This window comes from Denticeps clupeoides, chromosome 6 (assembly GCF_900700375.1).
Source record: "Denticeps clupeoides chromosome 6, fDenClu1.1, whole genome shotgun sequence".
Taxonomy (NCBI): domain Eukaryota; kingdom Metazoa; phylum Chordata; class Actinopteri; order Clupeiformes; family Denticipitidae; genus Denticeps; species Denticeps clupeoides.
In genome coordinates this window covers 12,129,226-12,142,982 of record NC_041712.1, presented here as the reverse complement: position 1 = coordinate 12,142,982, position 13,757 = coordinate 12,129,226, and the positions used below count along the sequence as shown (strand labels likewise).

Below are 13,757 nucleotides of genomic sequence, written 5' to 3'. Positions count from 1 at the left end.
GCTTCTACAGCTTCCTTAGATTCCAGTTTTCATTAAATAACATTGGTGCCGGAAGCTTCTAATACCCTGGTGAAGTGGGTGAATGTGGAGTTTGCACGGACGTCCACTTCAATTTGATGTTCCTCCCTCCCGCCTGGCACTTTCATTTCCACCCAGAGACTTGCCTGTGTGTTATCTGCATGTCCTCATGCATATATTCAATTATGAGCTGCAAGTCTACCAACAGATAGTGTATTTTTATATATTTCCATTTATATTTCATTCACTGTGCACACTGAGACGATGCTGAGACTGCTAAGCACTGAGTGGCTGGGAGCCGTGCACCACAGGACTCACCTCTGAGTGTGTGTGTGTGTGTGTGTGTGTGTTTTTGTCAACTTCCCATCTCCTGACTGACTATAGCAGAGAAGCCGATTGGGCATCTTTTGGATCCACGCTTGATTTATTACCATCTCCGTGCCCGTTTTTGGAGTAATTACATAACGATTTTTTTCCTTCTGCAATTTCATGCCATTGTTCTGCTATACCTCGTAAGAAGTTTATATTCACTGCCCCCCTATAGTGCGGTGAAATGAAAGCCATTTCAGAATCAGGCTTCATTTCTTAAACCATAAATGAAGGAGTGGGACGCAACCCCAACCAAACCCCCCCACTCCCTCATATAAAAAAAAATAAAAACCTGTTCATTTAAATAATTGAGCTCAACACAATCAGACGGCATTAAACAGCATTGCGGTCGTGAATCTGTCGTAATTGCCAAACCCTCAGCACACAAAGCCTCTTGGTCTCGTCTCCCCACACTGGAGGGGGAGGGTGGCCCTCAATGTTGTCTAATTGACAACGCTTCCCGCGTGATTGTGCTTCGGCGAGTGCGTCGGCACGCCGACCGTTTCCTTTACCCAACCCCCCGCCCCCCCTTGCAAAGGTGTGCGTCGATTCCCCCCACCCGACTCAACCCTGCGCTGCTCCGCTGTGTTTCATTCAAATTCATCTCACACGCTGAAAAAAGGCATCTTCACTGCAGCAACCAACCCCCCCCAAATGGCTTCAATCTCTCCCTCTCTGCTCATCTTCACTTTCTCCCACCGGCCAGTTTTTGGTTTTGGTGCTGCGTGCCGCGGGTTTGGGACATGGGTGTGTGTGTCCCAGAATCACTGTGTAATCGGCTAACAAGGGAGAAGTCCGTGTGAAGCCTTCAACGCCTCCGAGGACAATGGGGAGCGGCTGGGTGTTTAATGGCCTCGTTTAGAGTGTGGCACTCCTTCTTTATCTCTGGGGGAGATGAAAGCAGACAGGGTGCAAGTGACTGGAGTCTCTCGCTTTGTGTTAGGATCTCTTCAAATCTGTGATTTGAGTTGACAACAGTCTGGTTTTTGTGGTGTGCCGGAGAGGTTCTGAAGAAGTATGATTGGACGCACACACGCACACACACACACACACACACACACACAGACACACACATGGTGGGGTCTGTGCTGTCCTTTTTGACTGATATGTTTGCTCTCAGCTCTGTGATTGACAGTTTGGCTTTAGGTGTTGTCTTTCTATGTCTCTTATGTGTGTGCTGGTTAAAACTAGCCTCATATACACTCTAATACACACCCTTTTTTGTATCTTTGAGAGAATCATGATAATAACATGGTTATGTGTTCCTGCCTTTGGATCCTGACTAATTTAATTTCAGAACATGTAAACACACCATCCCATACATACATTGCTACTGCATATACTGCATGAATATAAAGATATAACATCGAATGTCACACATTAACTGGCATTTACATTCATATTGCTCATATAATAACACACACATATCAGGTCACATTCTCATATAGATCTAAACACACATGTAAAGATACACATATTGTATAATGTATAGAAAGTCACACAAGCACAAACATTAACACAAACACACACAGACACACACACACATATGGACAAATGATTGTCTACTCTATGTATGGTCACACAGTTCACACATGTGTACCAAAAAACACACAAATACTCACACATCTGCCCACTTCTGTCTGTCTTTGTGTCAGAATTCTACTGAGGAATTGCACTGCGGGACCTCAGTACATTTTCTGTGTTTTATTAAGCTGCCCGTTGTCCATTATTGTATAGAGAACATGTAAAGCGTTGCTAGACCTTCTGCTGTTTTACTCAGGCGTCATGTCTCCTTCTCTCTGTTTCTGACCCTCTGTAAATATCTCACTCCTTAATTTGAAAGTGGGGCAGTGGTGGCCTAGTGGGTAAGGAAACGGACCCGTAATCACAATGTTACCGGTTTGAATCCTGAACTGCCAAGGTGCCACTGAGGTGCACCGTAGAGCCCCAGTGCATTCATGCATTTTGGCTTCGGCACAGTTCTTGGTTTTCCCAGACTCTGACTCATACCTTGACTGTGTGCAGCAATCTCTTCCTTCCATAACCTCTTCCCCTCTGTTCCCTCTCTTTCGCAGTGCTCCGTGATGACTTCAGGCAAAACCCCCAGGACGTGGTGGTGGCAGTGGGAGAGTCGGCCACACTAGACTGCCAGCCTCCTCGTGGGCACCCAGAGCCAACCACCTACTGGAAGAAAGATAAAGCTCGCTTGGATCTGAAGGACGACAGGATCACTGTGAGTTCATTACACACAATTTTATGTGCATGTGCAACACAAATTCAACCAAATAACCATGAATTTGGTAGGACCTTTCTTTGTTCATTCAGCAAAAAATCAAACCAGTCTTCACAATGTCACTACCATCATTTTTCCAGTGTATTTGATGATTATGGTTTATATAAATACATAATTTTTTGGCCAATCATTTCTAAAAGCGTTGCAAAGAATTTTGTTTTAGAACAAGTTGCTATGAAATCAGGCATTTTAGGCTTATAACACCTGAAATGGCAGCACTCTCTCGCTCACACACCATCCACCAATCCAGATGGGACATTTGGTACAGAGTGGGGCACCAGCCCACCGTAGGGTGCGTATGCATCACCCACTCACACATATGCATAATTTTTATAGTCACCTTTCTACTTCGTGTGCAGTGGGTGGATTCCAGTGAGAATCCCAATCTGACACAGGGACTCCATACACAAGGCACACACCATCCAGCAGCCCACGCAAACATGAATATTTTTGGGTGAATATTTGAATATGTATATTTTCAATTGTTAAAATGAAATAAATTAGGATATATTTTAAATGATGAAAATGATTATACATTAGACAATAATATTTAATGTTCAACAAAATAATTAATTTTATAGATTTACTGTTACAGAAAATTTCTTCTTAATAGGAAATATCCCATTGACTCGTTGGACCAGATAAGAAAATTGTGGATTAGGCAACAGTCAGGCAAGGGGGCCGGTTATTTCCATTCACTGTTCTAACCTACTCTGCTCTTCTGCGAGGTCTGTGCCTTCATTGCTTGGGCCCAAAGCTGGAGGTGCATTTTAAATAGGATGAGATCCAGACAGTGACAGAGGACACAGTTGGTTTTTTGAACCTTTTGAGCTTGTTGGGATGCCATGTTTGATTAATCTGCCCTTGAAAAAATTGTTGAAAAACTTTGAAATCATTTCTTCATTTGTGAGTTAAATAAGCAACAACCACCCGATCCAGCGCTGTCGGATTTCTGTGTGATTTGCATTTTTGTCTTCCCTGCATTTCAGATTCGTGGAGGGAAGCTGACTATTGCCAACACCAGGAAGAGTGATGCTGGCATGTACGTCTGTGTGGCCACCAACATGGTGGGCGAGAGGGACAGTGAGATGGCCCAACTATCTGTGTTTGGTAAGAATCTGCATTTGTAGAGATTAATTCAAATGCATCTCAAAAAAGTTTTCATGCTACTGTGTTCATCAATGAAGAAATTCAGTCACATTCCCAAAAATGCCTTGAACCATTCACAGTCTGAAGGTGGAGATTAATTAGTTTGTGTAATTAAGCAATGATACCTGGCAACTATTAGACAAAAGTATATTTAGCCTCTGCATTGAATAATAGTTCCAGATGATAGTGTTGCTAAGCAACAGTACTCATCCCATAGTCAGGTAGAAAACAGATGCTCGTCACTTCACGCTGTGACAAGGTAAGTAAGGTGCAATGATATGGCTCCTAGCCAATCAGAATGCAATGTCTGAACTTGCTACTCTGTGAATCATCTCAGTGTGTTACAGTGGGCCTCTGCTGAAATGTTTGACTTTGTAGAGAGACCCACATTTGTGCGACGGCCGGTGAACCAGGTGGTCTTGGTGGACGAGAATGTGGAGATGAGATGCCAGGTTCAAGGGGACCCCTCCCCCACATCACGCTGGAGGAAGGATGACAATGACATACCACGAGGAAGGTGAGAGGAACTCCTCTGTAATTTTTTTTGAAAGTGAAAGTGACAGTGTGTCGAACCGGCAACCTTCTGATTACGGGTCCGCTTCCTTAACCGCTAGACCTCCCCTATGTCTGTCTATGTCTCTGTTAAAAGGAAATTTTTATCCATTGACTACATTTCAAAAATGTTCTTGGAAAGGTTGACCATGCATAGACGTTCAGATTGAGCAGGTACAGAAAATATCTACACAGTAAATAAGAAACGTAACTAATTTATGAAAAGTGCCCCAAGCAGGTCTAGAGAGTGAAAATTTGCGATTAACCATAAAAGTAAAATGTATTTTTTAAAGCATGCAGGCAGAGAATTCCTTTGTAATAAATGTGTTCAGTGGCCCCAGTGAGAAGGGTTTACAGACAGTGTTTATATTTTTGCTGCTTATATGTGTCTGTGTGTGTAATGGAGAATGTTTCAGTGTGTTTGCTCAACTGTGACTTTGTTTTTTATTCTGGTTTCCAGAGTTCCTCCTGGGTATTGCATTATGATGGGGTGGGGGTTGGTGGGTTGTGTCTTTTGGGGATCGAGGCTTGGTTGTATCTGAAGGGGCTGCTACGGTCACTGCTTTGCAGCGGGTGGCTGTGGTAGGGGGTTTTATTTGGGGATGGTTTAGGGTAGACTGGAGGGCATGGTTGGATTTCATGGTCATGCAAGCTTAGAGTCCAGGTCAGTCAGTATGCTTAATCAAAAAATAGGGAAAATAAATGAACTGTGTGTTTTATTTCTGTGTATATTGGAACTTCCACTTCATTTGTTATTTATATAGATGTGCTCATAGTACAAAGAGATGATAGTGTGTGTGTGTTTGTGCACAGTTTTGTGCTGACAGTGCCTGGCCCAGGGAGCAGCAGGTCTCATCAACACACACAGTCGGGGTTTCCTGAACAGAGGGGTGGGGTTGGCAGCGGTGAAGCAAACCTAATGAGTCTTTCACCTGACAAACGGCAGCAACACCTGACTTTGATTGTGCATATAGGTGTGTGTGAATAGAGGTTAAAGACGTAGGACAAAGCAAACAGCAGAAATATAGAGTGAAGGCAGAAGCAATAGACAGATGGAGATGATTAATGTAATTATGATGGACAGTAAAGAATGGTGCAAAAAAACAAAACAATCAAGGACTGGAGAAAGGAATAAGAAATGGCTCTGCCTCATTCCCAACAACAAGAGCTTGACCTTAAACACAACCATGCACACACACTGCATTTAATCTACATTTATAATTCAACAGACACAGGCCCAGTTTGCCAAATGATACAGAATTAGAATCAGCTTTTTTCATTAAGCACAAAGAGTTACAGTTACAGACATACACAATAAAGACTCATGTACACTGCATGGGCAGATTTCTGAAAAATGTATTCAGTATATTCCTATTTTCATTCTGAGAATCTGGTAGCATTTCCCATGTGAGAATTTGTGAAATGCTTGGTGACCAGGGTGGATCCTGTATTGTAATGTTCAGACTTAATAATGAAACGTGTGTATGGAAGGACGGTGTGATATGTGGCCAGTACCCGTGTTGGTGCTGACAGCTATAATACGATTATCCGACCTGCACTCCCATGTCATTATAGGAATCATTTTAAATCATTACCAAAGAGGTGCGTGTCCAGCATGGCCAGCGGCCTGACTAATCTGTTTACACAACCGGATTTACAGCACAGAGCTCCGCATCGGACCTCAGCACACCTCCTCACTCAGGACCAGTGAAACACTGCTATCACTTCCACATCTTGTGTGTATGTGTCATACTGCACTTTTTTTGGATTGTTGTGTTCTTTGCAGCCTTTGTTGTTGTGGAGCTGACTGGCTGATCATGATCCCACTCGTGCTCCAAGTCAGACTTATTTATGCTGATTAGCGCTCCGTGTCCCTTTAGGACTTGCTCTTCCACTAAGCTTCATTTAAATTGGAAATGTGGCCATGCCAGTGTAGGCAAAACACTGCTGGAATAAAGATGAACTCTGAAGGCATTAAGGGCCTTTTGCAAAAATGTGTAATATAAATACCTAATTGACAGAGAGTGTTAGTGTATCTTGATGAAGGTGAAGTGACTGTCATTGTGAAGCACAGCACAGGGTGTACATGAAGAAATGTGTCCTCTGCTTTTAACCATCACCTCAGTGAGCAGTGGGCAGCCATGACAGGCACCCGGCGAGCAGTTTGTGGGGATGGTACTTTGCTCAGTGGCACCTCAGTGGCACCTTGGCAGCTCAGGATTTGACACGGCAACCTTTCAATCACGGCCTTTCAATCACTGACCCTGATATTAGCTAATATATCTCAAGAATGTAATGCACATTTAAGACTTTAAAAGGTTATATGTATAAAACACTGAATCCAAAATGCTGCCAATCAACAATATATGTAAAATGTATTGCTTTTTTAGGTATTTATATAGAATCCAACATGGTAGAAATGCTTTGTTAGGACTGGGAGTCCTGGCAGACTTACATATACAACAATATTTTGAGTCCATTCCACTAACCGCTAGGTTACTACTATACCATATTTTGCTAATAAGATATAAGTATAAGTATATACAGTATAAGATTAGTGCCTGTGATAAAGTTCAGGTTGATAATGATGATCAGCTTTGGGTATATTTACTCAATCACACCTAAATTTGTGCAACAACTACCAATCAGTGTCTCCCTTTTCCCGCGCCTGGTCATTGTGGCCAACATCAGTCAATATGGCGGTAGTATGGGCATTTTAATTTTGGTTTTAGTTAGATAAGGGCTCGCAGTGCTACTTTTCCCTGTGGTTGGCACTACCTGTAGATTTGAAAGCTAAACTACTGTGTCACTGCATGCTGTCTGGATAACACCCACCTGTGTGTGTGTGTTTCTGTCTGGCATTGTGTGTAGGCTTGTACCCGTGTATGTTATGTCTGATTGCAGAGGCATGCCCTACTTCCAGCTTCTCTTCCACCCTTCTATAGTTTGGCCCACGGGGGGCTTCTTTATGTAGGTCAGAGCTGGAGAAAGGGCTGGTGGTCTTCATGAGCCTCCTCACCAGTGCTAGGACCTTTGCAAACCATCCCGAGTGACTTCTTTCTTTCTTCTTCTCAGAAACTTTGAAGTGAATGCGTTGCCTGACCTTGCACATTTGGTTCCTTTAATCTGTAAAAAAAAAAAAGTTGAAAAAAGTCACTAATCAATGCCTGACCCCTGTTTTGCTCTCAGCAACTGTTACTGAAGGTTATTAGAGTGTAAAAAGCTCTGTGAAGCTCCCCTCTCCCCTGTTGCTATGTCCGCTTCCCCAGCAGTTTCCTTGGTATTAGCAGATACCGGTAGTGAATTAGAGATTCATCAATGAATGAAGGTGATGTGCATCTAGAGGTGTGTCCCACTTTCCCCCCCTTTTACTCTGTTTGAACACACACACACACACACACACACACACAGAGAGAGACTTCTTCATAAATATTGAAAGCAGGGCGCAGTCAGGGTTCCAGCTGAAAGCACCTTTCATTTTGTTCCGCCTTTCATCTCTGCATAATTGACAGTCTTTTTCTCTACTGTACCAAATCGTCTTCCATGGGCCTCAGGAGCTGTGAATACACTCTTTTATTCTTTAAAATAGGCCTGATCGCCGCTATTACTCTTTTTTTTTTTTTACCCCACATTCACAGCTTGCATATGTGTGTTTTTAACAGGTGTTGTTGTTTTTTTTCTTTACTTCCGCCCTGACTTGGTATCTCTCCCCTCCCCAGGTACGAGATGAAATATGAAAAGGAAGACTTCATTCTGAGGATTAAGAAGGCCTCAACGGGGGACCAGGGCACCTTCACCTGTGTGGCAGAGAACCGGGTGGGGAAGGTGGAGGCGTCAGCGACCCTCACTGTCAGAGGTGAGCAAGCAGGGTTTACCACTGAACCAGTGAAGCTCTAACCAGTTACAAGCAGCCATACTGTTAAACAAGCAACCAGGACATGAATTCCCATCTGCATGGGAAAGAAACGGATACATGAAGGATTCAAATTTATTCTAATTAATAAACTAGAAATTGCATTTTTCTTTCTGAAAATATGCAATATAGCTTAATTCAAGTAATAGCGAGAAAAGATCAATAAAACTATTTAATAGCTTTTCCTCAATTTAACCTTCCTTGACTTAATGTAAAATTTATCATCCGTCTACCAACTAACATAGACAGTTTGTAACATAGATAAGCATGAAATATTTGTTAAAGACAACACGAGTAAACACCAAATGTGTTTAATTTAAGTGAAAGGTTTTATTATTATGGGAGAAAGAAATCCAAACCTTCAAGGCACTGTGTGACAAAGCAGAAAAAGAACATCATACATAACATAACAATTAAAAAACAAATGGCAGTGGTAGTGTGATGGTCTGAGGCTGTTTTGCAGCTTCAGGACCTGGAATACTTGCTGTGATAAATGGGAACATGAATTCTGCTGTCCAACAAAAAATCCTAAAGGAGAATATCTTGCCATCTGTTCGTGACCTGAAGTTGAAGCGAACTTGGGTTCTGCAATAGGACAATGATCCAAAACACAGAAGAAAAAGAGAATGAAGGCTTTGGAGTGGCCCGTTTGCTGTGAACCTCCAATGTGGCTGGCCTACAACCATTGTGTGAAGATGAGTGTGCCAAATTTCCTCCACTGAGCTGTAAAAGACTCAAGTTATCACACACATTTGATTACAGTTTTTGCTAATAAGGGTGGCCCAACAAGTTATTAGGTTTAGGGCTTAATCACTTTATGTGTTTACATTGTGTGTTTACTTGTCTTGTCTTTGACTAATATTTAAATTTGTTTGATCTGAAACATTTAAATGTGACTAACAGTAACACTAAAATCAAACAAATCTGAAAACACTTTTTCACACCATTGTAGATAGATAGATAGATAGATAGATAGATAGATAGATAGATAGATAGATAGATGGATAGATGGATGGATGGATGGATGGATGGATGGATGGATGGATGGATGGATGGATGGATGGATAGATAGATAGATCTGTTGTTTTGGACACAAAAATAACTAAAGATGCTGTAGCATAGAGCAGACAGGCATTTTGAAATTCATTTTGAAAAGCCGGTCCTGATTTTCAGAATAATTCTGCTTTAGTACTGTACATCAGGTCTGGATGTGTTATAAAGCGATGCTTCGTGCAGAGCACACATCTAGCCATGTTCTCACCTCCAGCTGCAGTGTGTGGACGTGAACCTGCTGGAGGTCGCAGGTCGATCTCGGAGCCAGTTAATTCATCTCGGCTGGGGTCTTGCTGTCTGCCTCAACCCCCCCACCACCCTCCTGCGTGTGTCATTCTTCCCACACCAGGGGTCTTAAGTTCTTCAACAGGACCGGACTCCTATCTCCTGCGCATTAATGACAGTATCTCAGGCGGCGGTGATAACGCACAGGGTCTGGGACCGGGATTTGTAGGGGCATAGATGGCAGAGGGTCGGGGGCTGATGGGAAGATGTGTCGCGGGAAATGTGTGTTCGCCTCCTCTGAAGTTGCTTTAAAAGGTTTATTCAGCGCAGAAATGATTTAGCTTACCCTGAGAGATGTGTTTTGGCCTCAGCCGTGTTTATTTACCAAGCCTCTGATGTCATCATGGATGCGTGCGTTTCTAAAAAACATGCTATCCAGCCGCTGTGGTGATTTTCTACCCCGCCGCTGACCGCCCACCCCCCGCCCCCTCTGTCCTGATGGAGTTTTGTGCCTAGCGCCACATATCATTCATTCTGAATTACATTTATTTTCTCTCTCCCTCTGTTGTTGTCCTCTCCTCCTCCTCCTCCTCTTCCTCCTCCTCCCTCTGCCATGCTCTCTCTCTCTCTCTCCTCTCACCCCATTGTTCTGTCACCAGCCTGGCCTGTGGGTAAGTACCCATCCTTCTAACAGCCATGGCCATCAGGGAAGTAGCAGTCATTCTCTAGCATGTTCACTGACATTCATTCATTCATTCTCTCACTCACTTCCCTGGTTCATTTACACATTTTCTGTCATGCATCCTCTCATTCGTTCATTTCATTCATTCATTCTCTCACTCACTTCTCTGGTTCATTTACACATTTCCTGTCATGCATCCTCTCTTTCCTTCCTTAATTCATTCATTAAAATCCTCACTCACTCATCCTTGGATTCATTTATTCATCGACTCAACCGTAGTTGCTCCCACATATTCATTTATTTACCCACTGACTCATTCTTTGATTCATGTACTCATTCTTAAATACCCACTTTCACACATTAAACTCACTGGTTTATTTATCCACTCACCCACCCAAGTATACACTCAAACATTCATTTTTTCAAGCATTCCTTCAGTCATTCACTCAATCTGCATGGACACACACAGACGGCAGAATTTGATTTTCTTTATAATCAGACAGGTGTTACAGATGCATGATGGGTAGGAGTGGTTTTGCATGCCCTGCAGCAATGCAGTGAGACAGTCCAGCAACGTTCAGCTGGGATTCTGATGTACAAAAAACTGGGATCGGAGGACCGCCCATCTTATAAAACACTGCATGCTGGCCCCTGCAGAAGTTTTTCATGTGCATTACTTTCAGAGCAGTGGTTTTTGACATTATTTTTTTTCTGACCTTTGACCTGCAGAGGCTCCACAATTTGTGGTACGGCCACGAGACCAAATTGTTGCTCAGGGACGGACAGCGTCCTTTCACTGTGAGACCAGAGGAAACCCTCAACCTGCAGTCTTCTGGCAGAGAGAGGGGAGCCAGGTACACACACATATTTTTGTTTCTTGTAAATATAAAAAAATTGCAATGTACTTCCAAAAATGGAATATTATCTCATTGTAATTAAGCATGAAATGGTAAAACTGCTGAGTAGCTCCTCCCTCTTTAATAGTAATGGTCTCAGATGGTTAAATGCACTCATCTGATTGGCTGGCTGGCTGGGGTCTGACATTCTATCTTTCCTATCGTAGCGCAGGGTAATGAAGTGGTCATCAGACCTCCATGAGAAGGGCTCTGAGGGTCATTTGTCAAACGTTCACATTAATTTACTGTATTAGAGTCGTTAGGTGTAATTGAATCCGGCTAATGCCCTTCCTCTCCCCCTCTTGCACCGCTTTGAGGAGTTTGGATGAAAGAAAATCTCATTAAACTCTGAGAGATAGGATCCTGCAGCAGGGAGAGGGTGGTGCTGAGACCACCGAGCCGAGGGCCCGATCGCACCGGGCGATCTCACCCTCTCCCTCATGTTAATTACACAACTGATAAAAGAGCCTGAAGTCTCTGATGAACAGTGAATGAGAGCAGGGGAGCTGCCTATGCAGAATGATCTCACACACAGAAAACACACAAAAACTGTCTATATGATTAATTTCAGCTTTCATAAGAGTTATTCCTGAAATTTTCAGCGGCAGCCTAAGGCCTTAGTTTTCTGTCCTTTAATCACTTTTATTTCTCTCAGCATTAATCTCATAGTGCTTTGCTGGCATAAAGCTGTGCACTTAAAGCCACCCTGTCTCTGTCCATACTACCTCTGTACTGGTGCAATTTCACAAAAGAAGACATTTAAGGAGCCAAAGGAAGATATTTAAGATTTAAGACCTTGTAGTAGAGTTACACGATTCTTACTTCATCCTCTCTCCCCAGACCCTGCTGTTCCCTAACCAGCCCCCTCAGGCGGACGGACGCTTCGCTGTGTCTCCCAACGGGGATCTGATCATCAGTACAGTGCAGCGGTCCGATGCTGGCTACTACATCTGCCAGGCCCTGACGGTGGCCGGCAGCATCCTCGCCAAAGCCCAGCTGGAGGTCTCAGACGGTGAGGGATAGCATGCAGAAGCACAGAGGGAAGGGGTAGCATGACGTGCAATGCACAATATTACACTATTCTAAACTCTAGTTAAAACTATACAGAACACTCGACAGCCACTTTATTTTTATGATAATGAATGATCATACATCAGTCCCTGCAGTCCCTCTCAGCGGAGGTGGACGCATCTTTTTTTTCTCTTTCTCCCCTCCCTGGGCCAGTGGTGGCCTAGTGGTTAAGGAAGCGGCCCCGTAATCAGAAGGTTGCTGGTTCGAATCCCGATCTGCCAAGGTACCACCAAGGTACCACTGAGGTGCCACTGAGCAAAGCACCATCCCCACACACTGCTCCCCGGGCGCCTGTCATGGCTGCCCACTGCTCACTCAGGGTGATGGGTTAAATTCAGAGGACACATTTCACTGTGCGCATTGTGTGCTGTGCTGCTGTGTATCACGTGTGACAATCACTTCACTTTAAAAGCAGAGGACACATTTCATTGTCTCACCGTGTGCTGTGCTGCTGTGTATCACAATGACAATCACTTCACTTTCACTATTTTTCCTGCTTGCTCCATTTGTTTGTCTGGTCTCAGACCTTGAGAGACTCTCCCAGAACTAAGGGGACCGTGGATTTGATCAACTGCTCTCTCAACGCGATTTCTCCTCTTTTCAAAGAGAAATCCAGGTGGGAGTGTCCTGCCATAACGTATGCGGTTGGTTACGTGATAGACGGCGGGAAAGGTGGAGAGTCGTGTGCTCTTTTGGCAGCTCTTTCTGTGGGGGACATCAGGGATATGTACATATTTGGAACCATGATCATTGGATTAGGCATTGACCTGGTTTATGAAAGATTGAAGAAAACGGTGACAGCAGCCCAAATCCCACTAGGCTGGCCGGGATAATAGGAGGAGTGGGCAGAGCTGTTGCTGCTCAGACTGTGACTATAGATTGCAGATTGGACAACTTCACACTGACTATTGATCGTAAGTTGGATGCCATCTCGGAGCAAGTCACAGCTCTATAAAGAATGTTGGCTGTGGACCAGTTCAGACATCGATGCTGAAAATTCACAGCACGAAACCTCAAACAACACATCTTATCTGCTTTTGACCTCCCCCAATCATCACTGGCCTTGGCATTGACCGCTGCTGATTCAAAACACCCCAGGAGGGTTGGGGCAAAGAGACTCAACGAGTTTGACACCATCTTTTTGAAGAGAAATCCTGGTGTCCTGCAGTGTCCTGCCCATCCAGAGAACATCTCCACCCCCCATCCAACAACTCCTTCAGCTTCAGACCCCCAGCGTGAGCAGGCGGGTCTGTTGACCAGCGCTTCCAGTGGACGCAGGACCAGGTGGCTATTTGTAATATGCTGGACTGAAACATGTGGTCAGTGTGAAGGTAAAATGTCAGGGGCGTGGCAGCAGGCGTTACTGTTTATTTTATTTTCGCAAATTGCTGTGGAATGTCAACCATTTGCCTTCTATGTTTCTATTTTTCATGTGTGCAGCAAAACATCTAGATTTTAACATCTAGGCCATAGACTTTGCTTAGACATAGGGCATATGTATTATAAGATATCATTTGTAGATATCATATGTATGTA

General features: G+C 43.7%; 1 protein-coding gene across 7 annotated transcripts in view; it reads left to right on the top strand.

Annotated features, from left to right (window-relative positions):
• Positions 1 to 13,757, top strand: part of LOC114792082 (roundabout homolog 2-like) — a 138,416-nt gene that overhangs the window by 91,977 nt on the left and 32,682 nt on the right. For 4 of the 7 annotated variants that reach the window (XR_003750091.1, XM_028982937.1, XM_028982935.1 and 1 more), the window contains exons 3-9: positions 2,463 to 2,620; positions 3,670 to 3,790; positions 4,208 to 4,346; positions 8,101 to 8,237; positions 10,232 to 10,243; positions 10,984 to 11,108; positions 11,991 to 12,162. Coding sequence is in view for 6 of the 7 variants with exons in the window: in XM_028982937.1 (XP_028838770.1) it covers positions 2,463 to 2,620; positions 3,670 to 3,790; positions 4,208 to 4,346; positions 8,101 to 8,237; positions 10,232 to 10,243; positions 10,984 to 11,108; positions 11,991 to 12,162 (864 nt within the window). In the remaining variant the exon portion in view is untranslated. The remainder of the gene's footprint in view (positions 1 to 2,462; positions 2,621 to 3,669; positions 3,791 to 4,207; positions 4,347 to 8,100; positions 8,238 to 10,231; positions 10,244 to 10,983; positions 11,109 to 11,990; positions 12,163 to 13,757) is intronic. The other 3 variants (XM_028982938.1, XM_028982936.1, XM_028982940.1) reach the window with 1 other exon arrangement.